This window comes from Simochromis diagramma, unplaced genomic scaffold, assembly GCF_900408965.1.
Source record: "Simochromis diagramma unplaced genomic scaffold, fSimDia1.1 OVJJ01000816.1, whole genome shotgun sequence".
Taxonomy (NCBI): Eukaryota; Metazoa; Chordata; class Actinopteri; order Cichliformes; family Cichlidae; genus Simochromis; species Simochromis diagramma.
Window position 1 is genome coordinate 16,028,870 of NW_024386908.1, and position 27,210 is coordinate 16,056,079.

Below are 27,210 nucleotides of genomic sequence, written 5' to 3' on the forward strand. Positions count from 1 at the left end.
CCGCATTTGGGGCTGGGTTGTATACATTTCACTGCTGGGACATATTTTTGATTGCATTATTATGTTTCTTGTATCAGTTAGCATGAAAATCAACCAGGCTCAAGAGAAATGTACCTTTTTAAACAAACACAAGATGTGCTTTTTCATGCTTATTTCATCCTTTACCATGTCACTGGGCTGTTAGAATATGAATATAAGTTACAGATCATTGAAATTTGCCAAGGTAAAAAAACAAAACAAAAACAAAACTCCTGTAAGCTAGACTCACATTGCAAGGATTTTGAAAAATCTAAAGACCTGAAGTTATTTTTATATGAAAGGAAAGCTGTGAAAGATTCACTGCTAAAAGATGGGCCTTGTATTAAAATTTGGGTAAAAAGTATATGCTTCATATCTACTTCATTTTAGCCTTTATTTGTTTATTTAAAATAAATGTATCAATACATATTGAAAAGGTTTTTTTTTTTATCTTTATTTATACACATATTGAACGTTTGGAGGAGTCACATTACGAATTTCCGTGCAAACGTTATTGAATTGGTCCTCAAAGGTGAAAGCGGATTGGTCGAGATACTTTTGGGCTCATCTCTGATTGGCCAATGGAGCAGCTCCCGGCACCTGTCGCACCTGTCGCGCGACCTGAAGAAAGTTTGGCAGCAGTTGGAGAAGTTCAGCGTAGTGGGCTGGTCCATTGTGTAGTCCTGGAGGGGGGGGGGGCAGTGAATTCCAGTTCTGAATATTCAGGAAGGAAAGTAAAAGCCGCCAGACGAGTCTCCACCTTTCTGAGGTGAGAAATGGAGCGCTCCAGGAACTCTATCCTCTTCGAAACGCTCTAAGAAAACTTTGTAACTTAAGGCAAGTCAGGAAAATGACAGTTTACTGTTAAAACAGCTGCAGCAGGATAAGAGAGCTCATTCGTTTTGTTTTCTCTTAATAAAAACAATGGCGTCGAGGGTGAAAGTAAACGGGAATGAACTTTTAGAAGTTGACATATGTGACGGTGGCTTGCGCTCCAAGGAAGAGAGCGAGGTTTATGCCCACTCTGCTGCCTCCCTGCAGGACGATTTCTCCGGCTTTCAGCAGTGGACGAGCCCCACCGAGTCATCGAATGACACATCATCATGTCCGGGAGAGCAGGAGGTGCTCAGAGAGCGTGGACAGCCACCTGGCACCTTTACTGCCACCCAAAGGACCAACGCGGCCGGTGACAGCGACTCTGAATCTGCGGGAGATGCAGTCAGAACTCCGAGGGCTTCCATAGTGGACTGTCTCCTGGTGGAGCTTTATGATACATACAGCGGAGGCAGCAGGAGGAATGCGGACAGCTGGGACAGCTCCACGGAGGCGTCCGGGTCCGATGCCTTCCTGGGCCGCAGTAACTCCGGGTCCAGCTTCCTGCAGGAGTTGCAGGAGAAGCACACCAGGAGGCACCAGATGAACTACCTGGCTCAGAAAGGTACAGACTGATCATTCAAACTCAACCACCGATTATCTCTTTTTCCTCCTCTATGAATGATGCTTACCACCTGTTTGTTTTATGGCTGATATCATGTGTTTTTGGTCCGTTTTATTCCTGCATTATTGCACTAACAAGCAAGGAAACAAAGACATGTTCTTTAGCCCATTTATATAAAAAAGAAATCTTGCATGTTTTGAAGACTTTCACCACTTCATCGCACAATTTACTGTCAAATCGTATTCACAACAACGGGTGTCTAAATGTGCTTTATCTGGAAAGGCCCTGCAATATTAGAGAGAACCCCAAACAACAGATGAGCCCCTATGAGCAAGCACTTGGCAACAGTGGGGAGGAAAAACTCCTTTGCCTCCAGTTTGACCTGGCTAATGCTCAGTCTCAGACACTGAAACGAATGCTAGTTTGAAATGACCATAGAGGTTGAATGAGGTAATAGAGAAAAGAAAACCATACCATGGAAGTGCAAGGATCTTAAAATGGTATTGTATTCCTTATAGGTCAAATGGACAAAGAAATTTGGATATTTCATGAAGGGTCATTCCATAAAAATCTTTCCCAAATATGGAAAAATTCAGAATTAGCATTCTTTTATTATTATTTTATACAGTAACTGTTGTATTTTTAATTAAGTAGGGGGAGGTTTTACCTCCTTACTATGAATATTTTCATTTTTTCCTGGCTCAAATTGAGCTTTTGTGAGGTGAGTATGCATGCAGGTGCAACTAGTCCACATGTTGTTTAGACAGAGTGTGCATTTTACCTGACTGAACAGAAGTTGTGCATTTTTCTGTTATTTCATTTGGGCATTTGATCAAAAGGCGGTATTTTAAACATGAGTACACTGAATCTCAAACACAATTGTGGTGGTTTTTGCTTTGAAAGAAGATCAAAAATGCTTCAGTGGGTGCCAGAATTTATTTGCAGAGATCACAAACCCTGTTGATTGGAGGCTTTTTATCTGTCTTTTAATTCACACCTATAAATGATCTAGTTACTGTTTTCTTGCTCTCTAATTGAGACATTTAACAGAGCTTTTCTTTAAGCTTTGAGGTTATCTTTGTTTATGTTTGTAAAAGCTTCATCCCAAATCTTCTATAATTCATTCCAGAAGTCTCTGTAATGAGGAAGGCGTGTGTGTGTGTGTGTGTGTGTGTGTGTGTGTGTTTTCCAATTCACAGATACATCTTGATATATAGCTGATTTGTCTGTAAGTGTAATCAGATACTGGAGTGAGCCGAGCAGGCTGGGTGTAATGTGGGTAAAGCTCAGTGTTCAGACTGTTACAATGACAGAGACAGAGTGCACTGACAGCTCATTTACTCGTGTCCTTCATTGTTGCCCCAGATTCCCACTTGGCATGTTACTGTGAAGTCCACGCTGCCATTGTTTCCTCTGGTTTAAAGGAATCCTTCAGTCAACACGGGCAGACCTGTGACTTCAGTGTTTGCACTCTGCACTGCTGAGGGTTGGTATGAGTTAGACAATGCTCAGGGCTGCCACTCAGGAAGAGGAAATACTCTTAAATAATACCTGAAATACCAGCCAAAATATGCAGACTCGCTTTGCTCCTGTGTTTGGTCAGGAACGGTCGGTGGAAAAGTTTAAAACCCTTTTTGGTAAATGTTACACTTTATTGATCGCTCCACAGCAGCACAGTTTATTAGCTACGCTTACGCACTCTCGTTTGTATAAGGGATCGACATATCCAACTTTTCCCTGCTTTGATAACTTACAGATATCTTGGCTTCAGGTGCCATTATGCTGGGAAAATATTAGCGTTATTACACTTAAAAAGGCAGAAACTTGTGCTTTTAATTAAGTACATTTCCTTTAACCTAAATTGTGGTTCAGCTAAAAAAAACAAAGTAAAACTGTAAATGCAAACTTAACTGAACTTCTTACACGCTAATGCGAAAGGTATAATGAATATGGGTAAAATTAAACAAAAAATGAAAAAAGGATTTTTTTTTTTTTATATTTTTTTGTTTTTGAAATGTAAAATTTAAATAACTACACAGCCCTGAATTCACGTATATGGTGATGGAGACCACTGATCTGATACAAGTGTTAATTTCACAAGCATATAAATGGTTGGGAGTCTTTTTTTTTTACAAATAAGGCTTGATGTAAACATTGCTCTCCTAACTTTGAAAGAAAAAAGGCAGGGTGGGGTACAGCGTCTGCATCACTGCAGCCGCTGCACCAATCTGTCTGTCGATCTCCCGCTCCCTTCTCCCATCACTCATGAACAAGACCCCGAGATACTTAAACTCCTCCACTTGGGGCAGCGTCTCGTCCCTTATCCGGAATGGGCAAATTTGAACCATCATTCAAATTTTTTTTATTTTTCAAAGATGACCTGAGTATACACAGGTTTTCAAAGGTTAATTCAATTATAAGGGGAAAAAGTTATCCACACCTACCTGAACTTGTGTGAAAATTGGCAGCAAGAACTGCAATCAAGTATTTGTGATAACTGGTGATGAGTCTTTCACGTTGCTGTGGAGGAATTTTGGTCCACTCTTCTTTGCAGAATTGTTTTAATTCAGTTACACTGGAGGGTTTTCCAGCAAGAACAGCCTGTTTAAGGTCATGCCAAAGCATCTCAATTTAACCAAAGTCCTGGCTTTGACTAGGTTACTGCAAGACCTTAATTTTGCTTTTTGGACATGCTGGTTTGTTTCAGATCATTTCATTCTGTGTACCTACACAAGCTGACACAGTACAGTACTATGAATTCCCCTTAAAAAGAAAAGCTTCATCTTCACCAGTGTTGTTGAACAGTTAGTTGGACATTTGAATACATGAAGGCCGTCAGTGTGTGTTTTACCACTCGCCATTCAAATCTGCAACACAGCAAAGCCGACTCTGGTTATCAGCGTGGTGATGTGGGGGCTATTTCAATGAAATCAGAGCATAGTTTCAGGATCAGGTATCAGGATGAATGAAATGAGACTACTGCAGAAAAGCCACAAGTGTCATCAACGGTTGTGCCACCAAACTGCTGACTCTTTGCTGTTAGCAACCAGCGCACTACTGGTACAGCAAACACAGAACAGCATACAATTGAATCAAGTAGATGGACAGATTTTACTGATACCACATCCACCATTTTGAGTCGGGATCTGACCAATAACTAAATATCAGATCTGTGCGTCCCTAATTGGCAACCAGTGACTGGCTGCATTAGACTCTTTAGTCTTACAGTTGTGAAAATTGATACAATGTCTGTGGATATATTATTTTTATTAGCTTTAATCCAAATGTATTTGCAAAAATAATACACACAACAAAAAGCTAAATGCATAACATCCAAATTTTATGTGATTTGTCCGTGTGGTTGTTAGCCGGATTAATAATTTTAAAAAAAAAAAGTTATTGATTTATTTGAATGGCTTGTCCGTCCATCCTTCGATCCTTAATAGATGTATATCACAATGAAGTAAGAACTACTTTTAACTGCTCTTGTATTTGTTTTCGATTGGCTCAGAAGAGACTATTACTACAGTACATCCTCCAAGCTTTTCTGCTTGAAAGTTTGAATCTTTATTTTAAACATTTAGTTAGTTAGTTGGACTCAATTGCAAAAAGAGCTCGCAAAATTTCTTTCACTTTCAGTTATTCACAGTGCTGTATGAGGCCTTTTATTTTACACATGAGGAAAAACAACCAAAAGTGTCCCCTGTTTTTCCTTAAATCTATTGCTGTGACAATCAGATTTTAAACGCCATGTTTCCATTAATGGGTGGAGGGTTTGTGTTTATGTGGCACTGCTGATCTGGTTTTCATTTCCTCCTTTGCCTGCAGCTTGGAAAACAGGCTAATGAGTGTGAGATTATGATTTATCAGAGGACTGCAGATATCACGGGTGTGTCAAAACTGTGCCACGGCTTTATTTGGAGTACATATTATTGTGGAAAATATGTGTTTGAAAAAGATGTAGGTTAAAGAAAGACACATGTTCCTAAAATGTGATCATCTGAAAAAGTTAGAGATCAATAGATGATGTAATTTTGGGCTGTTGCTGGCATTTAAAATGATGATGATGATAATAATAATAATAATAAATGCTGTAAGGGCAGCACAGGTCGAGCAGTGGTTGGCAATATTGCCTCACAATAAAAATGTGCTGAGTTCAATTCTACCATCAAGCCAGGGTTTTTTTTGTGTGGAGTTTGTACCACCAATTTTCTGTGTTTGTTTTCAGCCCCAGAGGAGCTGTATTCAATCATCCAGGAGGTGAAATATCGTACAGGCCTTCAGTCGGCCAAGTTGATCCGCCAGCTGAAGAGACGGGACCGACTTTGCCACAAACTGCAGAAGAACTACGACATTATCACAGCGTTTCTTCAGGCCGTGTCACAAAAACGACGTAAGACTATACACTCATTGTTTTTATGTAATAGCAAACCAGGCAGGGTGACACAGGAGGTGTAACTGTGTGAAACAACAGGTGGAGGTCCTCTTAGCTGACTGCACTGAGCTGGGAAGACCACAAAATCTGCACCATCCTTCAAGAAATTATATGAATATGAGTGGCTGAAAATGAACACAAATTATGTTTATCATTATTCACATTCTTTCTCTCGAATAAATTATGAAAAGTCTCATGAGTTTATTTCATCTGAATTCAGGAGTGTGTATTAACACAGTGTACCTCTTAAAAAATCTACATGTTAACACTAATTCCATTATGGTGTGTTATTTAGTTATTGGTCATTATGGTCAATTTCAGCTCCAGATGTTTGTTTGGACTCATCTAGGGTAGCTTTGTGTGATTCACTGGATTCATGTGATTCATGGTTTAAAATCATCTGTATTTATCTCATGCTGAATCTTGGTGTCTTTTGAAGGAGGCTATTTTAGTTGCTCTATTGTTAAGGTGTTCTTTGTTCTTATTGGCTGCCCATCGTAAGCACTAGGTTTGAACAGCAGGTAGGTAGAAGGTGAGATGACCATATTAAGGATGGCTTTTTCAATTCCATGCAAGCTGAGAATAGAAAAAAAGGAAACAAAATAATTATGGATGGGTGCCGAAAGGACCTAAAATATTTTTGTGACACATGTCCTAGTCCGATATCATACATCATGAAAGAGAAATGAAGTAGAATTTGGTGTGTGTGTGTGTGTGTGTGTGTGTGTGTGTGTGTGTGTGTGTGTGTGTGTGTGTGTTTTTATTTTAACAAAAATACATTTATACAGGTCTTGTAAGGGTGCTCAGGTGTCTCTCCTGCACACCATTTTTTGTCTCCCTTGTCCTACTCGCCCATATTATATATTATATGTTATATTATGTGTTTTGTTTAGAAAGTATCCTGCATTTTGATTGGCTTTAGTGTAACGCTGTACATTAATTGAATTTCACATTTAGACTTTCAGAGCAACCCTTCGTTTGAAAGTCAATTCCCTGTTTGTTTGTTTTTTAAATTTCATTTCACTGAAAAAATGAAGAGGACAAAGATTCACTTTTAAGAGGAAACTTTAGGTTTCCATGTTTTTGCCACCAATTTCTGAATCATGAGAAGGCTGTCGCTCAAAAAAAGGAAAAAAAGAAAGAAATGGCAGTTAATGGAGGCGTTCCTACAGAAACCTGAATAATTACCAGACAACACAGCAAATGAAACATGGTTACTAATTTCACTTTTTTCTGTCCTTTTCTGCAAATCAGATGCAGACACACATGAGAGCCATTTTGTTTTTTTAAATGGTCACATGTCAGCCTTGTTTCTGTGGCCTTTTTGGGGTTTAGATGGTTGAGGTTTCTCATCCTGTGGGACCTTTTCTTTGTAGTCAAACTCCCTGAAGTATCAAAATTACACTCTTATATTTTCAAGAAGCAGGTTGTGAATTAAGCAAATGGTAGATACATGAACATGAATATCCTGACTATACTGATTATCTTTTACATCTTGGAAACAGTAGGTTTGACAGCAGAAATGACAGAGTGAAATAATTCACCCTGAAATTCTCAGAGTGAAAGTACAGAAAGGATTGTGTCTGCACGTCTCAGGGGTTCATTGGTCTTTGGAGGCGCAAATAAACTAGAGCAACAACTTAAAACTGAGAGGTCCAAATTGTGGATGACATGATCCAAACCAGATTTGTCAAACAACAGGAGAAATGGAGTTTAAACCAAAACATGCCAATTTATGATCCAAAAAGAAGCCGAAACAACAAAAAAAAGTAATGATAATAATCTTTAAAATGTATGAAAGTGGAGATGCCCAGTTAATTTAATTTAATTAGTGTAGGTGAGACCAAAACTGTTTTACCTTCCTATACCAGGCAATACGCAGTTTTTAACAGCCTCATGTACGGAAGCCCGTTTCTGCAACTTTTAAAAAAAAAAAAAAAGTATCCATAACTCAAAATTTCGAGTTAGCTCTGCCAATCAGTAATCTGTGGAATGCGCACTCAAAACCGAATCACAACAAATTGGCGCTTTCGAAAGTGCGTTTGTTGATAGTAATGCCATGTGATTCTGCTAATAAAACAAGGATTTCATCATGTGTAAAGCCACGCTGAAAATATCCAGCAATTTGGGCATTAATGACTGGCTGTAATACTGGTAGCTTAGCTGTAGCATTTGTAGCTGAGGGCTTCAGCTTCCGGGTAACAAAAAAATTATGTAATTCACGTAGGTTACTGATTAGCAGCGCTAACTTGAAATTTCGAGTTACTTTTCTCAAAAGTTTGAGTTAATAAGTCGAAATTTCGAGTTATGGATACTTTTTTTTTTTTTTTGTGGCAGAAACGGGCTTCCATACTCATGTGGCCACTACAGGAACTGTAGATTTTGGCCTTAACACTGATTAACTCCACTTATCAGACACCTAGAGGCAGGCCTGGCCAGAGAAGTGAAGATATCACTGAATAGCTATTATGCATTTACTGAGACTGTTCTTTTCCATCACTGTGCATCATATTGGCTCCCATCATGGTCTCTATAACAGAATATAAGCTTTCCAGTGCTGCTTTCCATTTACAGACTTTATGACCAGGCCAGTCGTACACTAGGTGGTCAGTTGCACAACACAGAACATTAATGTGGTAATATGGCTCCTGTTGAACACTGCAAAGGCTGTGATTTGGCTGAATCGTTTTTGCTGGTGACATAGAAAATACTAAACAATAAATTTCAGTCAATGCTTTATTACTTTTTATTGCATGAAATGACATGAACGTGTTTATATCAAGATTATGACTTCATAACAAATAGCAATTTATGGTCTAATTGTTCCTACAGGGGAAAAACAGACCATCTGTTACTACAGGATGTGTGTGAGTGTGTGTGTCTCTGCATTAGAGCAGTGTTTCCCAACCTTTTGGAGCCACGGCACATATTTCACATTAGAAAAATCACACGGCACACCACCAAACAAAAATGTCACAAAATGGATATTGCTAATTTTTCCCCACACACCAGGCATAGCCGAATTGGCTCGGTTTGTCCCCAGTATACCCTTTTTGCTTTCTTCTGACCACTACTCATGCTAGGGTCCCCAAGGGGTCCTGATACTTTTTTGCGCCATGGACCGGTTTAATGTCAGAGAATATTTTCACTGACCGGCTTTTAAGGTGTCGCAGATAAATACAACAAAATAAAATGATACGACCGAGACACAAACTGGTATTTTGTAAATATAATAATAAATGCGAATTCACTGTGTAACTTTATTAGCAGTGTACTCCTGAAATGTGCCAACAACATTGAGAGTAACATCCTCCTCTCGGCCCTTTAATGCTCTCTGGTCGCTATGGTAATGCGTAAATATTTTTATATTAATATTAACATCAACAGCAGCAGCAGGCAGAGCAGGAAAAATGCAGTCAAAATGTAATCAGGTTGAATTATGTGTGGTATAATTTTTCATCTGCATCTTACTAGTTCATAAAATGTCTGATTGTACTTTTCCTGACTCTAATTAAAATTTCAGTTAATTTGGGCATGTTTGCCTGAGGGCTGGAAAGAGCTTTTTCAAACTGGGACATTAAAGATTTATCAGTTAACTATTTATCTTAAAGTATATTTTAATGATGTCTGTCTGCTGTGTAACAGCAGCTTCTGTACATGAGCAGATATGTACAGCCCCAAAATAATTTCCATGATAGAAACACATTTGTTATTAGTGCTGTCCTTGGAAAATAAACATCCAGAGCTGAGGTAATTCATCATGAAGCTTTACCGGCTGAACAGTTTCACCACAAAGGCCTTGATTTATTTTTATGTAAAGTCTGTTGCAGGTAATTTCATTTAGACTAAATGTTTTCCACTCAGGAAGCACTTACTGCACCTGTTAGGGCTGAATCATAATGCCAGCATCATTGATTTTCATTGCAAACATTTCTTTGATTGCTGGCCACATTTTGTTGGTAGAACGTTTATGAAGATGGATAACTAAACAGAAGGAGAGAGTATACACATTTTAGGAAAGGCTTTCTGTTTGAATTGTAGGATAAGTCAGTGTTTCCCAACCCCTGTGCCGTGGCACATAGCTGTGCCATGAGAAATGATCAGGTGTGCCATGGAAGATTATTTGGTTCCACCTGATTAGTAATCTAAGCGACAGGCGTGAGTAACGGGCAGAACAATTACCTTTTTTTCTACTAGAGGGCAGTACAACTACCTGCTCTAATCAAATGGATTGCCAACTGCCAGTAAAACAGAAGAAGACGCAGAAGAAATTACACAATAGTCATGCTGCGAGTGAGACAACGCAGCGCGAAATAGCAATGGATAAATATTTAAAAAGAAAAAGTAGTCAATCTGACCTGGTCCTGGAGAAAATTCCGACCGAGATGAAGGCCCTAGCATGAGTAATGAAAGCAAAAAGTACTGGGGGTATACTGGGGACAAACCGAGGCAATTCCGCTATGCCTGGTGCGTGTCAAAAGATCAATATCCTTTTTGTGACATGTTTTTTGTTTGGTGGTGTGCCGTGTGGTTTTTCTAATGTGACATATGTTCCGTGGCTCCAAAAGGTTGGGAAACACTTGGATAAGTTACCCAATGCCGAAAACCTTTAGAAAAAGGGTGTAATCGTTCTTTTCACTGTGTACTTTAAAGTTTTGTGGAAGAAAAAAACTCTTGTGTATCTATGAGCTGCTGCTTTAAGGAAGAGCTTTGCCTTTTTGGCACTTGACCTTAGCCCAGAAAGGGTTTTCCTGTCTGAGAATGAATCTTTGCCGTAGGTATAGGAAAGACATTTACTTGGTTGCAGGTCTTCTGTCTCTTCGTGTGAAGTGTTGTGCCCTGCTGTCAGATAAAGTCTGCCCGCTGCTGTCTGCTCATCTCAGTTCACTGTGAAAGGAAATGTGACTTCTTTGTTAGATGTAAGCAGCGAGATGACATTGTTGTATTAGGTGCGCTAGGATTTAGTGGGTTACAAAACTGAATCTCCGCTTCCCCTTTCCATGCGCTCTCCTCCACCATTACCTCATCCTTTTATCTTGCCCCACATGTCTCTCCATCCTACCGCATCCCTCCGTCCGTGCGCCTCCTCCCGGTGACGCCATACCGGAGGAGGATGAGGAGGCGTGCAGCATCAGCGGCGCTAAAGGAGCACAAACGGTTACTTTCGGCTATTTTTGACCTTTCTTATGTTTAATGCATCACTTGGAGCCTTTGAACATGGCGTGCTGGGTGATTTAGTACCGCACTCACTGATACGTCGGAGATATGTTGTTTCCTCCGGAATAAATCAGAAGAACGAGACATCACCGGAAGAAGGCTGAAACATCAATTTAATCGATTGATTTACAGGAGAGCGTTTGGAGGAGCGGCCAGAATGTCTTCTAGCCCTCCATCAAAGGAGTGCCTGTAAAAGCGGAACCAAACGATGAGGTAACTGAGCGCGTTTACAGCTCTGGTTCCGGGATGAGACAGGAACGGCTCCCCGCCGCCGGCAGAAGGCCGAGAGCGGGCGTGAAGCAGCGGCAGCAAAGCTCGGGAGGGGTCGGTAACATCATCAGCAGCGTCCTGAAGAAGCGCAACGGGATATCCAGGAGTGCACCCCGGCTGCTGTGTACCTTAGAGCCAGGTGACCTTCGAGTATATGGGCTTATTTTAAACATCTGCAGGCAGAGCAGCGCTAAAAAAAAAAAAGGGATACGTGCCAAAATACTACGAAATGTTGGGCTGAAATATCTAATAATATTAATAAAGTCCACGCTGTTGTTGGAGATTTTGGGTCATGTGGGTGCAGCAATTTTTAAAAAAAAATCATACTTTCCTTTACATATCGTAAGCCAAGAAAGATCACATTCAAGAAATGTATATGTTTCCAATTATGATTATCAAAATAATGGCACAGTAAGAGCGTACAGTTAAGCATTAATGTGGTATTACAAACATTTTAAGAATGGATCCTTTAGGACTGTTTAAAACAATAATTTGTGTGTTAGTCATTTTAAGAGATGATTAACCAGCATAGCGAACAGTCATGAGTGACTTGGCTTATTTTCTGTGTATTTCCGGATGTCTTGATGTATCAGACATGTGGTTAGCAAATATGTGCAGGTGACATAAAACAAGCTGTTTATTTCCAAAGAAATGGTATATATGGCATATGAGGTCATGGGAAAGTGTTGTGCAGACACCAGGTGCTAAAATGAATGGGCACATCTTTAGTGGCTGGGGTTGCTGTTGATTTGCATTCATAGTATTTACTTATAATGGGAGTAAAATATTTTTATATTTGTCAACCCCATGCACTGGGTTTGATTTTTGTCATTAAACATTATTATAATGTAATTCCAATAGTAAATGGCTGTAATATGTAAATATTACAGTACAGTTTACAGTAGTGAACTGTAGCACATTGTAAATGAAAATACAGTAATGTGATGTAAGCGACAAAAGGTCATGGCTGGATACATATATTAAAATGTCAGGCATGAATGTGTCCCACTAAAACTGTTTGACCCACATTTAGTTTGAATCTTGTTAGTTTGGAAATCATTATGATACAGGCTGGAAAAAACTTTATCGCATAGCTCATTAAAGTAGAATTGACAATTAAATGGAATAAGACAAAAACCTTAAAAATATTCGAGATCACTTAAATAGAAAAGGGGGTAACGGAGCAAGTCGAAATCTAAACGAGACGCAGTGAAAGTAAGAATAAGTAGATTCCAGGTTTGAAATAAAACAGACGTTTCTCTGGCACATGTGCGGCAGTGTAAGAGATTGTTAAAACCGCTGCTGTATTTGGGTGGAGGTTCGTTACCTTTACCTTGATAATCGATCAAATTACAGACTTTCAGAATAAGATTTGAATCGTGGACTCTTTTTATCCCATCATTTCACACTCTCCTTGTTTATGTTCGTGTTTACCGTGGTTATGTCACGCACACTGTGGAGAACTGGTTAAATTTGCCCTCTGAACTTTGCTGCTGCCGGCCTTAGCTGCAGTTCTGTATCCACACTGAATCGGCTGCGTTAGACTAATCTGTGACGGGGAAGTAGGAGGGTTTTCCGCGTTAATCCTCTCCCGAAGCCCCGAGAGGACACTGCAGAATAAAACGGCGCTCATCCATAATGGCGCACGACAAAACTGCAGAAGCGGACCGTTCAGGTTACAAGCCATTATTTCTTATGTTCGGAGTTTCATCGTAGAGAAAAACCACGCAGGTGTCCCGCGTGAGCGACACCAATCCTCCAGAGGCTGAGCTGGATGGGGACGGGAAGGCAAATGGCCGTAGTCGGAGCTGTTGGCGTTGAGCCGAGAGAACTGGCATGTCAGGACTTTACGGCTTCTTAACTTCAGATGAGAATTTCTCTTCCGGGTAGTCTTCTCGTGGGGCTGTATTATGCTGTAAAGGAGGTTTTAGACGATATTTAAGCAGTGAAATGGAGACTGAAACGCGGATTCAGCACTACCAGGAAGTGGAGAGCGACTCACAGCTCCAAAGCAAACCAAAAAAATATCACAGTCGGGAAATGAGATGTCCATTTTTCCTTTGGATACACGTGAAAATGTGTAAACTGCGCCATTTTGTCATTGGGTGTATCTGACTAAAACTAGCAGAAAGACTTCAGATCTTTAACATTAAACATTAAGCAGATTGTTTAGTGAAATGAGAAGTACACAAAGGTGTTTGAGGAAAAATGTTTCTCTGGAACGTTTTTATAAATGTGGGTTTTAAATTATGAAGATCAATAACTTGGGTTCATTAACTACCTTATGTTTTAAGTGTACGATTTCCAGATAACATTTCTGTGCATGTGTACACATTTAAACAAATACCAATTCTGTATCTGGAAAAAGTCTGAACATCAAGTAGAAGGTGCCTCTAACCAGCTGTTTGTTTGTTTGTTTGTTTGTTTGTTTGTAGGGGTTGACACAAGGCTGAAGTTTACCATTGAACCATCTCTGGGAAAGAATGGATTTCAGCAGGTGAGGGGTGACGATACACTGCCCATATATTAAGTACACCTTCAGATTATTCTGCAGATACCCCTCCCCCCATATTAGCAATGCATAATTTAGACAAATAGACATGTTAAAATAAAAATGTCTACCATACTAATACTGAATATATATTTTTTTCTTTTTAGTTCATCTTCATTATAAAAATAACTACACACCTTTAAGCACACTTGAACCAGTTAGACAACCAGTGACATTAATCGTCACACTAAATATAAAGTTGGATGAACGTGATTGCACTGAATATAATCTATATGCTATTAAGCCACTAACTCTATTCGATACCACAAGTATCCTTCCTTGATACATCTTCTTTTTACCACTTTAAAGCTGTTGGTCTGAAATTATGTTTACATTCCACTACGTGCATGTTTAGACTCTATGTAGAAGATGGACATATAGAGAGTGAGACTGGATAGCTTTTTCCTTTTTCCTTTAATAGAGTAAGCATATAAAAATTATAATTCTGGGTATTTTCATTGATAAACCAATTAAACTGAGTGCTTTTTCTTCCCCACAGTGGTACGATGCCCTCAAAGCAGTGGCAAGACTTCCAACTGGGATACCAAAGGAATGGAGGAACAGGGTATGTTGCTCTAACCACCCAAATATAAGCTTTGTAAGAACTTTGTCATACTCATTGAGTAAAAAAGTAGAAACTCTCTCTGTTTGGGCACAAAATTGCTTCCATATAAAAAGGTGTTTTGATAAACAACGCGTTACACATTTTTCGTCTCTGGTCGTGTTTTGAAGCCATCAGGGTGTTAAGCAAATAAAAGCGAGAGCCCAGCTGTGCTATTGCAAGAAACGTCTGTTCACTTTGTTGTCGTCAGCCTTCGGGCCAAGTTTTTACAGTCATGAGAGAGAAAGCGTAGTATGAAAGAACAGCGTGTAGAGGTACTTTATCTATGCTCCATTCATCTCACATCCCAGTTTTATCTTTTTTGATGCAAGTATGAAGAAATGGAAGCAATTACTTTCATTTTGTCAGAAAATGAAAAGCTTTTCTCTTGCGTGGATGTAAAACAATGGGAGTCACAGTGAACAGGAGCTCCTAATTGAAGTAAAAGTACCGTTTAAATGTTGGCTGGATTTCTACAAAAACCACAGCACCGACTGACTCATTGTTTATTGGCTGCTGTTGTCATTATCCAGGTTTGGCTAACCTTAGCAGACCAGTACCTCCACACTATCTCTATTGACTGGGAAAAGACTCTTCGTTTTGCCTTTAATGAACGCAGCAATCCAGATGATGACTCCCTTGGGATCCAGATCGTCAAGGTAACCAAATTGTATTTGCAGCATATAGCATAAAATACAGAACAGGCAGACCATTGAATACCTTTTGAAGTGTAATGTAGACATAGTTCAGGGTCACATGCAGGGGCATGGTACTACTCCACGGAGCACTCAAAGCACTTCAGTACTACATACAAACATTCATAAAGCTCTTTTATTCTAAACATTTTGGATCCTGTATCTTTAAAAGAAAGGTCCTGGCTTTGATAAATGAAATGCCAAAAACTGCAGTTCTGTAATTGGCCACTTGAGGCTGGCTCCTAGCATACATTTTACATAAAAGATGGATGCGGTCACTAGGATGTATATGGATGGAGACCCTGAAGCTACATCCGTCTTATACAGCCATTCTGTGGTGCTAAAAGCGCGTCACCCCTGTATTGAAATGTCCAGGATAATCTACAACTTCAAATTAAACTTGTAACTGCAACTAGGCTGTCAAAGGCAAGAATTTTCATTATGTATTTAATCCATTTAGCTGTTTAAATTATTAGTGTTGATGACATGTAATCCTAACACAAAACCCCTGAACCTGTGCTATGAGAATATCTGAATGTATGATGAGGTTTTGAAATGTTTCCTGACAATCACAGAAAAAAGCCTTAAAAACGTAAAAAGTTGTGATGACACGAATTTAAAAATTTAATTTACTCCTGCAAAGTTTGTTTTTTTTCTGTAAAACTAAGGGCTAGGCTTAGTTCTTATGTCAGCGATGACGTAGACCTCAGAATATTAAAGGTAAATTATTCCTCCAGACTGGGTGTGAATGTCATCAAACTAGCATTTAGTCCACTCAGTTCAGTCTGTGTTTGAAACTTTACTACTACGCTGGATTCAAGACCTATAATTATTAACATTTCATCTTTCCCCTGACCATTTTTTCCTCAACCTGTTGAGCTATGATGAGCTGTTTTTGTGAGTGCATACATCCGTGATGGCTGTTTATGTGCATTCAACAGTTTATTCGAGCTACCAATAAAGTATAATGTGTTTCTCGGAAGGTGTACCTGCTTAGATGCTGTTTGCTGATGACTTGTGCGTCAGAACACAGGATGACTCTGTCAGCTGAGTCGTTGCAGATCTTTGCTGTTTCTCACTGACTCATTGATTCAACAGAGGAACGGCTGTTTCCGTAAACAGGGCAAAGTCTAGTCATCATTTATCCTGTTTAATGTTAATGCACGTCCTTGTAATAAAATAATCCAAGCTGTTGTTCCTTTTCGTCCACAGGATCTACACAGGACAGGCTGCAGCTCTTATTGTGGCCAGGAAGGGGAACAAGACAGGGTGGTGCTGAAGAGGGTGCTTCTGGCATACGCCCGCTGGAATAAAACTGTGGGTTACTGCCAAGGATTCAATGTACTGGCTGCTCTTATACTGGAGGTTACAGAAGGCAATGAAAGTGATGCACTGAAGGTATACACCAAAATCTAACCATATAATCAAACTCAGGTCATTGAGTTTAGTCTGCTTACATATGCTGGGGGATTTTAAAATAAAACATTTTTAAGTAGCTTAATTTGCTTTGAATGATCATAACCGTGCTTAAACCATGTTTTTTATTTATTTTCTGTTCTTTTTTTCCCCACTCATCCATATCCAGGTGATGATCTATCTTATCGATAAAGTGCTGCCTGACAGTTATTTTGCCAACAACTTGCGAGCGTTATCAGGTAAACAGCCTATGACAGTACACCTAAGATTTTACTGGCTGCCATAATATCTAATTTTCACACTTATGTGTTAAAAAGATGCTAATGACAATATCGTCGTGCCAAATGTAAAAATGTGAAAGTGGACACCAAACTGCAGGAACTCCATCAGGGCAGATACAGAGTGCTTAACAGAGCAGCAGCAATTAGAGATGCAGGAGATTATCTGTCTGCATTTTAGAGTCATGACTGTTTTGTTGTTTTTTGTTTTGTTTTTTTACTCCCTTGGCTACATTTATCTGATTTGGAGATGAAATAATCTCCATAAATGCATTCCTGTATGTTGTAGTCCACACGTAGGCCTGGAGTAGTGACGTCTCAGCTTCAGTCGTATATTGTATTTCCTGAAATGTAATTGGCTATCATCCATCCATCCATCCCTCCCTCCCTCCACCCTCTTATCCAGGGCCAGGCCCCGGGGGTTGGCTATTGTATGATTGAAATTAAGGTTGTTTCATAATTTTTTTTTAAAAAAATTTGTAAATAGGGAAAAAAGAGAAGCTTAATCTGAATTTCTTTCATCCACTAACACTTGAAGCCCTACAAAAACTGGCCGACGCCCCCAGAGTCTAAGTCAGCAGATGGGTCCTACCTGGATGTGAAAACACTAGTGATTTAATGGACTTGACAGAATAAATTTTATATCAAATTGGGTTTATTTTTCCAGTGAAGAATGAAAATAGTTATGTAAATTTAAAAACTGTGGATCTGGGGATCTAATCTGAGGATTAATGAATACCATTAACTTTTCATCACGCTAGATTTCTTACTCTGTTGTCTCCTCCTGTCAGTGGACATGGCGGTATTCAGAGACCTGCTGCGTCTAAAGCTGCCGAGGCTTTCCCAGCACCTCCACCACCTTCAGAAAGCAGCCAACCGAGAGGCTGGAGGTACAGTTGCTACATGGGATATTTGGTCACAAAGTCTGTAAACTATTTAGATGTTCATCCTACAGAGAGGCTAAGAACTTTTTCATGTATGTTTAGTATCTGTTTGTCTCTCTGCTGCAGGCAGCTACGAGCCTCCGCTGACCAACGTCTTCACTATGCAGTGGTTTCTGACCATGTTTGCCACCTGCCTGCCGGCACCCACCGTGCTGAAGATCTGGGACTCTGTTTTCTTTGAGGGGTCAGAGGTGCTGTTTCGAGTTGGTCTCGCCATCTGGGAGAGACTGGGAGAGTAAGTGAACCTACCTGCAGTCACACCTGGTGTAGAGAACACACCCAAACACATATGTTTTGTTAATTCTGCTGCAGATGTTACGTCAGGTGTGGCTTGGCTGTTTGGTTGCAGTGTTACTCATGCATGCACATTATGAACAGAGGTGGGGCGTAGCTTAAGTGTAACTAAAAAGTGATTGGCTGCTGGAGTAGATTTTATATCAAGATTTTTTTAGCCCTTTAGGATAGGGGAAAACTGAACATTTCATATCATCAATTCATGCATCTGGGTCAGTAGCTCTCCCTAGCCACTACCTCCAGCTCTTCTGGTGGGACACTGAGGCATTCTTAAGCCAACTGAGAGAAGTCCAGGTTCTCCCCAGGATCTTCTCCCATTTGGAAATTTTCAAAACACCTCACCTAGAGGAATTCCAGTCAGAAGCCTGAACCACAGACCTCAGGTTACTTCTTTTGGTGTGTAGAGAGTAGAGGCTTCGGGCCCCTCCCAACTGACTGAGGTCCTTACGCTATCCAGCCCAGATATCCTATTGAAGCTTGGTAATGAACTAATCATTTCATTCAGGTGTGTTTACCCAGGGTAATATCTAAAACCTGCAGGACACCAGCCCTTGAGGCCTGGAGTTTGACACCCCTGCTTTAGAGGAAGCAAATTTCTGCTGCTTATTAATGGCAAGGGCAATTAAATTCTCTTGCAAGCACTGAATATTATAATATAAAATATAAACTCAAATATAAAAAAAAAAAAAAAAAACTGGGTGGAGGTATGTAGCCCAAAGCTACATACCTCCTTGAGCACCATGCATCTCAAGAAAATATCACAAAATAATCAAGATATTCTTCTGTGTCCAGGACTGCAGTTCATGCATGGTGCTCAGGGAGTTATGTAGCTTTGCGCTACATACCTCCACCCAATTTTTTTTTTTTTTTTTTTCCAGTGTTTGGAAGAGAATTTAATTTCCCTTGGTATTAAAAATCCACTGAAAGCGAATATCACCCTTGCTATTCTATTTTATTAATAATAATTACCCCGGAAATGCATCCTGTGGGGTTTCAGCTGCTGGAGCTGATTGCATCCAAACAGGATGTGAGTCCACATATCAGATGGAAAGTGGTTTTGATGGTTTTGAGTCCCTCAAAATGCCTTCAAGTCTATTGTTTTGCAGAAGCTTCACAGCGCAGATGAAGAGGGCAGGACGTCAGACATGGGAACAGCACAGTTAATCTGGTTAATTTTCAAAATAAAAGGCAACCATTTGCAAAAGCGTGTTTAAAGTGATAAAATATTCTGCTAACACTGTTGATAAATTCTGACATAAATAAAAATCGCTTATCAACTTTTTACGTGCATCCCACATCTCTGATGGTTTAAATCAAATTATAAACCCATCCTTGGTTCTCTCACTTCCTCTTTCTTCAGGAGGATAGAGTACTGTCAGACAGCAGATGAGTTTTACAGCACCATGGGTTGTCTCACTCAAGAGATGTTGGAGCACAACCTCATCGATCCTACAGAGCTCATGCAGGTAGTGAACAAACTTCACACACACTACTTTAATGCTGTACATGTTGTGATCATGGCTTCCTCACCTGTCTCCTTTCTGTGTCTGTCAGGAGGTTTACTCCATGGCGGTGTTTCCCTTCCCTCAGCTAGCCGAGCTAAGAGAGAAATACACCTACAACATCACTCCGTTTCCTACCTCAGTGAAATCCAATGGAAGGTTTGTTCTAAACTCAGAAGATCAATAGTGCTGTGTGTAAAAACAAAAAAAAAACAAAAACCACAACTCAATATTTTTCCACTTTACTACTCTTAAAGACATTTTTATGTTCTCTGTGACCGCTAGTGATGACCTGGAGGTGTGACCATGGGACAGATGCTTGTATTATACTGATGGTCACTACTTTCAGAAGGAAAATAGCGCGGTATAGGAAGCAGTAAAGCCTCTTTGTAATCACCAACTATAATTTTAATACAGAATTAACTCATTGTAAATTAAAGCAGTGCAACTCTGCTCACTGACACTAATGTTCAACATTAACAGTAAAATGTTGGTCGTCAGCAAATGTTCAGAAAACCAAAACATTCAGTCCAAAAGTGTGTTTACACTCTTTTTTTTCTGTCTGTCTGACATCTCGCCTCTTGTACAGATAAATATGTGTATTTTGTGGTGGTGGTGATGGTTTTCTTGCAGTGGTGGTCTGGGCAGCTGGGAGAGCGATGATGACGCCGACATGGACGATGAAGATTCTGTGGTGACTGCGCTCGGCTGTCTGGGTCCCCTGGGTGGCCTACTGGCCCCCGAGCTGCAGAGATACCAGAAACATCTCAAAGGTCAGCGCACACACACACACACGGGATTTAAATGGTGACCCTCAGTGTGGGTACAGTCAGGAGCCAAGCAGTTCCAGATGGACTGCTGCCCCAAATCCTCGTGTCCTGCCCTTAATATGACTCTAAGTACTGACAGACTCTGATCTGTTTCCTCCAGACAAATCCCCACTTCCTGCTTCTTCAAGGACTCGTACAAGCATGAAAAAGCTGAAACCAGCCAGGAGGCTTTAGTTAAAAACATTGGTTAAGATCTGTAAAAGCTGTTTTCCAAACCTGAGCTGAACTTTTAACCTCATAAGAAGATCTCAGTACAACTGTCTTAACCTACTTCAAAAGGGAAACTCTGCTCATTATATTTAGAAGCAATGTGAAGGAAAAGAACATCAATCAATCGCCTGCACAGGGGCTCTGAGACAGCAGAGTAATTACAGTGAACAAACTGAGCTGCTTGTCTTTGACGGGGATTTTTCGTTGCGTCCTGCTGGAAGAGCTGAGATGGAAAATAATTTCCAACTTTCAGTGAAGCTGAAGAGAAAACAAACAATAATTCACTCAACAAAATGCACTTTATGTCATCTTCAAAGGCTGCTTGTCTAAAAGCGCCATGATTGTGATGCCATCAGAGGCAAAGAAAACAGGAAAGAGTGACTCAGCCCGCTGGGCTTACTTTGAAAGTCTTTGAAACTTGTAACTTCTAGTCTCCAAAACACTATCAGACAATGCAGCATGTTGTGTACATTTAAGTGAATGCTCCAGATGTTATCATCTATCGATAGCATCAAGCAGCTTTTTTTTTCTTCTCTCGCTTGTACTAAATCTGATGTTTCTAGTGCACAGCTGATTTTGATTTAAAGCCAAACTGGGCAAGTAAATAAGTATGAAAAAGAGCTTAAGAAGAGCCAAAAAGGCACGCTGGATTTGGCCTGTTTTGTATATTCTGCTTAAATTGCTCCATCTGCCTTTTTGAACCACCAGCTAATTTGACTCTAATCACTTTATTTCATGTTCAGTCATAAAATAGATCCAAACAAGTGGAAATAATAAAGCATGTGTTCTGGTTTTACGTGTATTCTTGCATTCAGACCAGCGAGGCGAGCAGGGAAGCATCGCAGAGCTGAGCCCCGGAGCAGTGGGAGGAGGAGGAGGAGGAGGAGGGGCTGGTAGTGGAGGATCAGGAGGAGGAGGAGGTGCAAGGGCAGAGCATCAAGCAGCCATTAACGGCATGATGATGGAGAGAATGAGCACAGACATCTACGCCCTGAAGAAGCAATACGCACGCATCAAACGACGGCAGCAGCAACAGGCTATGCAACTCTACATCCGCACAGGTGAGTGAGAAATGAGTAACAGCATTCACACAGCTGGTTTACCAAGATGATGAATGTCTTTGAGCTTTTGTATTGCTCAAAGACACTCATATAAAAAAAAAAGCGTTTCATTATGTTCATTATTTATTTTTTCAGGATGTTTTTACATTTTTTTTCTTCAGTGCATAAATCTTTTGTGTGTTTCTGCTGTCGAGACACACCAGAACATTTCTTAAAGGGGACCTATTATACGTTTCCTATTGTCTGTTACAATTGTGCATGCTTGTATCAAACATGACCAAAGTTTCAAGTAATGATGTCAGCAAGTACAAGTAATACCTGTGAAATGCTAGCTCAGGCTTCAGTTAAGCAGTTTTAGACAGTTTGTTTTTCTACTCCTTAGTCTTTATGATGTCATATTTAGGGGATATCCCTAAATATGGTCATTTTAGGGATATAGCTCAGCTTTTCCCACAGATTCATGTAGTATTTGTCATTATAAGGAGGCAGGAGAGAATACACATATATCAAAGGAAGCACACACCCAAGCGTTAGAATATAAAAGAGTAAATTAAAAACCATATATATATTCCTCCAAAGATCAATTGTCACTAGCAGAGGTCTGTTTGACCGTGGGATGAGAGACTTGACACGACTAAATGACATTAATGACTGAAATGAACTTCAACAGCAACCTCACTAGACCGTGAAAATCTAGAGCAGGGATTTCAAACTAATTTTACATCGTGGGCAAGACCAGTGAAACGCCTCGTTTTATCAGTGCAAAGACATTTAACTAGTCAGAAGAAGGCTGCCTTAAAAGGGAGAGGAGCTAAATTAGCTTCTTTCAGACAGGATGGTAAGATAGATGAGGCTAATTTTTAAATATTAATCATGCAAAGCTACTCTAGTAGACTTAAAAGATAAATGTGGAGCTGAAAATGAGACTAATGGGTCCCCTTTAATAAATAAAATGCCAGTGAAATGGTACACATGGATGAGAATAAAGAAACCAAAAAGCCAGCTGTTGATGATGATTATGACGTGTGACTCACAGGACCTGGACCTGTAGCGCCCACAAGTCCAGGGGTTCTTCAGGGGGCTTCCAGCAAACAGAGTGGCAGCACTACTGAGCAGCACACTGACGGTACTTGTGTCAACAGCCATTCTGAAATTGGGTGTTCTGGGGATTATTTGAGCAATCTTTGGTGTTCGACTTTTTAGAAATGGTCTTTATTGGAATCAACAGATTCTTACCACAGACACAACTAATACAAGTAGAGAACTAAATTCTTCTGGGGAAATCTTGCAAGACCACTGAATGATTACTAGTGGTGTATATCTATAAAAATGATTGATTTTGACAAAATTCTGGTTTTCGTTGGCTCGGTTTTGCAGATGGATGATGCTCTCAAAATGCTGTGCAGTGCACACATGTGTCTGCAGTGCTAAGAAAGCTTTTATTTATAGATTTGACAGTTGTTGTCTGGTATTTTGAGAGCCTTTTGGAAACAGGTGTCACACTCTACTTTTATATAACTGATATTGGATCAAAAATAAGTGTGGAAAATGAACTACTGTAGCTACAACTGGTGATGGTTTTGCTCTGGTTACAGGTGACATACACAATCAACCACCTATATATGTATTCTGAATGTTTATTTGGAGGCACCTGTCACTGCTATGTATAAATAATATCCTTTACATGCATAAATAATATTTGTATACATTTAACTGCTCTTAAATATTTTAATTCTTATATGAAGTGTACAGTATACATTATCAAAATGCTCTGTAGTGACAGATGTTTCCAGTTACACTTGATTTGGCCAATGATTCACATTCTTTGCCTGCATGTTGGAGGATTTCTCTGTTTTGGGTAATCGTGACACTAACCTTGATGAGCAGCTGCAGCTCCTTCCATGTCGTATTCACACATGATTTATAAGGCTTGTGCAAAAGTATTACAGTCACATTTGGTGTTTTCCCTCTGCAGCTGTAAACATTTGTGCATAACACGCTCTGTAAATCACTTTAATCTGTTTTTAAAAAGTCCTGCTTGTACTGTAATATGGTTTATTTACATTGGGAATGGGCCTTAACACTGTACATAATATGTAATATGAGAAAAATAATTTTCACTCTAGTCCACAGCTTCTCTGAATCTCATTATTGCATAAACCAAAAGCTCCGCATGCCCCTAGTGTTTGATATCTTATATTGCTGCTTGGAATAGCTAAGTGTTTAAAAAATGTTTAAAAAATTATTAAAATAGAAAACATGCAGTTATATACAATTTTTAAAACATCAAGCTTTACTTGATGGTTTCTGTATCAAATAATTATAAAAAATTAAAGTAAAAGTTGTTAAAATTGAGTGAAGGTTTAGTTATCTAGAGGAAATAAAAACAAAGAATGGTTTAATTGGGTCTAAATAAGCTAATAAGACTTAACAGTAGATTTTTTTTGAGCTAACAGGAGCTGTCTTAACCTAACAGGAGAGAAAACTAGATATCTAGAAGAGCTAGCAGAAGCTAACTAAAGCTAACATGGCTAATGGAAAACTAAAAAGGGTTGAGTGGGGTTGACAGGGGCTAATGGTAGCTGACAGGGGCTAATGGTAGCTAATTGGAACAAATGTGAGCAGAAAATAGGTAAAAGAAGCTAGCAGAACTTATCTGAACCTAATAGTATTCAATATTAGTAATGGCAACAAATGAAAGCCTAAAAGAGCAACCGTACCTAGATGTCTAACAGTAGGTACCTGAAGCTAAAAGCGTATGTTTGAAGGTACCATGAGCTAATTGAAGCTAAAAGAAACTACTCAGAACTAACAATTATTTTGAATGAACAGGTGTTGATGGTATCTTAATGTGGCTAGCTAAATTAATCTGGAGGTTATACGAGTTACTAAGAGCTAAAGGGAGCTAACTAGGGCTAACAAAAGCTTAACATAACTATCTGGAGCAAAAATCAGGCTCTAGTTAGCTTTAGTTATCTTTGCTCATGTTATCTTGTTTGTTTTTTAATCTTCTCCCCTAATTTTAATGGTGTTCATATAATGATAGCATGCAGCAGTCATGATTTGCACAGCAACAACAAAATTATGTTTAAGATTACAATTTATTTTATGCCTTAGTAGTTACTTTGGTCAGCTAAATAAATTGTTTCTCTGGTTAAAGGGCAAAGTAAAAATGTCTCATGGAATTCTGTCATTTTTATGCCTTCTTGGTAAGCTCAGAGAGCATCTGTTGTAAGCTTGTTTTAATACATTTTGTTTTATTCTCTCTGAACTGTCACCTCCCCTCCAGATAAGTGTCCTGCCACCCGTGTCCTGGCCTCACAGCTCAACCCTTCCAGTTCAGTGATAAACCATCTCCTCCTGGGCCGAAAACCACGTGGAGGTGCTCGAGGCTACAGACCCACTTCTGCTACAACGTCCATTTTACCAGGGGCCCGACCTAGTTCTCTGTTCCAGAGTCCGGTTCCTCCGGGTTCCCCAGCCAGGCAGCGCTGTAGCTCCCTGGCCTCAAATAGCACTGGATCTCCAGGAAGCTCCAGAGGAGGTGGAGGATCACCTTGGCGCGCTCATGTTCGGCAACATCGGAGGAATATAGCTAGGGCTAGAGCTCAGCTGGGATTTGGAGATTCAGAGGACAGGGAAGATGAAAAGGAGAAGGAAAAAAGAGAATCAGCAAAGTTGGAGGTTGAGGAGCAGGAGGAGAAACAGAGTGAGGAAAATAAATGGGATGATGAGCAGAAAGAGGCGAGCGACTCTTTTATACCTCTGTCTCCTGACTCCTCTGGTACGGGGTCAGCATGTGAAGAGGCTTTACAGGGTTCAGATGAGACTAAAGGAGCAGAAGTTGCAGATGTGGTAGTGCAGCTGGACTCCCTGACTCTAGAGAGTGAATCAAATCAAAGTTCTCCCAACGACCAAAACCCAGATACAGTACCCAAATTACCAGAGTTTAAACCTGCACCCCAAGTCCCTCTCCTCCCTCCACCGCCATCCTCCATCAGACATAAAGAGTCTGACTCATCAGAAAGACACGCTGGCTCTGTCAGATGCTTTTCTCCTCCTACTACTCCACCACCTCACCACTCCTCCAACTCCTGCATCTCTTCTTCATCACCTTCCACACCAAGCACACCCCACTCTCCAACAGCTCCTCCTTCTCTTGATCAATCTTCCTCAGATTCTCCTACACTAACCTCCACTCCAAAACCCAACTCCACCTCCTCCTTACCACCTTCTTCATCAGCTAATTGCTTATCTGCGCTCTCTCCTCCTGCCTCCTCCACCTTTTACAAAACCTCCTCCCCCTCTACCCCCTCCCTCTCCTCTATCTCCTCATCTTCTAGATCCCAAGTCTCTTCTTCCCCGTCAACCCCGGGGCTCTCCTCCATTCCTAAACAGCAAGTCTTCTCCCCGTTCCCTTGTGTGAAGCAGCCCAGGAAGTCTGTCGCAGCCAGAAACCTGGGCCTCTACGGTCCCACCTCCAGAACTCCCACTGTCCACTTCCCTCAGCTCAGCCGCAACCTCAACCGCAGTAGTGCAGCCGGACTGACGGGCAGGCGATGAAAAGTCCTGACTGAACCATGTTGCCTCCTGCATATTAGGGAAAACACTTAATAATAACCGACAGTATAAGGTCTAAAAGATTAAAGCTCAGCTGTAGTTTAAGAAGTAACTAAGTGTTAACTTTGTTTGTTGGGGGGGGGGGGATTCCCGCTGCATTAGTACATTTGAGGAGCTTGGGACAGCATCCAGACCCTCACTGTGGCCTATGCAGGTCATTCTTGACCATAATGGATTTAAAAACAAAACAAAACAACAACAACAAAAAAGATTTCCATGGGTGGAGGCTCCATCTGTTAAGTATATACACATCTCTTCAGTAGCAGCTTGTTCTCCTGGACTGAAACGTGAAGATGCTGTGGTCAGATTCTTCCCTCTGGACTTCCTTGGACCATATTTACCAATACAGTGGAGTATCTTTTCCTATGAGTTTGCACAATAGCCATCCAGTTGTTTCTATGCCAAGTATTTAAAAATGATAAGTACACACGAAACATGACATACCTAAGAATTTCTGTAATGGAGAAATGAAAAGAACTGCCTAATGATGTCCTGAAGCACTTAACATTTTTGTTGTAATGTTAAAATCTGTGCATGTGTTTGTTTGTTTCTACCAGTCATCAAGAGTGAATGAAGATCAGGGGCATTTTTTCTTAGTTTGTTTTGAAGGCTGTGTAAATGAAATTAATCTAAATATAGAAAGCATTTGTTCTGAAACTGGTTACTGGAATTGATGGGCTCTTGTTTTACAGTAGTTCCAAATGTGATGATTTATAAGGCAAAGGCAGAAACACTTATTGTGTCAGCACTTTGAATTTTGTCAGTACAAGTATTCAACCACAGGAATGCTTCTCACTGGGCTTTTACTGCAATGCAGCTGCCTAAATAAA

At 40.1% G+C, this 27,210-nt stretch overlaps 1 protein-coding gene across 5 annotated transcripts; it reads left to right on the plus strand.

The window, feature by feature from the left end:
- The first annotated feature begins 661 nt into the window (after positions 1-661).
- tbc1d30 (TBC1 domain family, member 30) lies at positions 662-26,563 on the plus strand. 5 transcript variants are annotated; one of them, XM_040035695.1, is made up of 15 exons: positions 662-1,456; positions 5,685-5,849; positions 13,814-13,875; positions 14,429-14,494; positions 15,064-15,189; positions 16,438-16,623; positions 16,811-16,880; positions 17,711-17,809; positions 17,930-18,098; positions 19,518-19,623; positions 19,712-19,818; positions 20,293-20,432; positions 21,515-21,760; positions 22,797-22,886; positions 25,050-26,563. In XM_040035695.1, exons 1-15 carry the CDS (start codon positions 943-945, stop codon positions 26,321-26,323), a joined length of 3,420 nt encoding a protein of 1,139 aa, XP_039891629.1. In that variant the 5' UTR covers positions 662-942; the 3' UTR covers positions 26,324-26,563. The 5 variants fall into 5 exon arrangements, with proteins under 5 accessions (XP_039891629.1, XP_039891631.1, XP_039891632.1 ...); XM_040035697.1 differs by lacking the exon at positions 22,797-22,886; XM_040035698.1 differs by lacking the exons at positions 662-1,456; positions 5,685-5,849 and adding an exon at positions 9,322-11,517.
- Positions 26,564-27,210: the final 647 nt, after the last annotated feature.

Bases quoted from the DNA above. Each gene is read 5' to 3' on its own strand.
- tbc1d30 (XM_040035695.1), top strand. From the start codon at position 943: ATGGCGTCGAGGGTGAAAGTAAACGGGAATGAACTTTTAGAAGTTGAC. The intron at 15,190-16,437 runs GTAACCAAATTG...TTTCGTCCACAG, and splicing joins TTGGGATCCAGATCGTCAAG to GATCTACACAGGACAGGCTG. The intron at 22,887-25,049 runs GTACTTGTGTCA...CCTCCCCTCCAG, and splicing joins TACTGAGCAGCACACTGACG to ATAAGTGTCCTGCCACCCGT.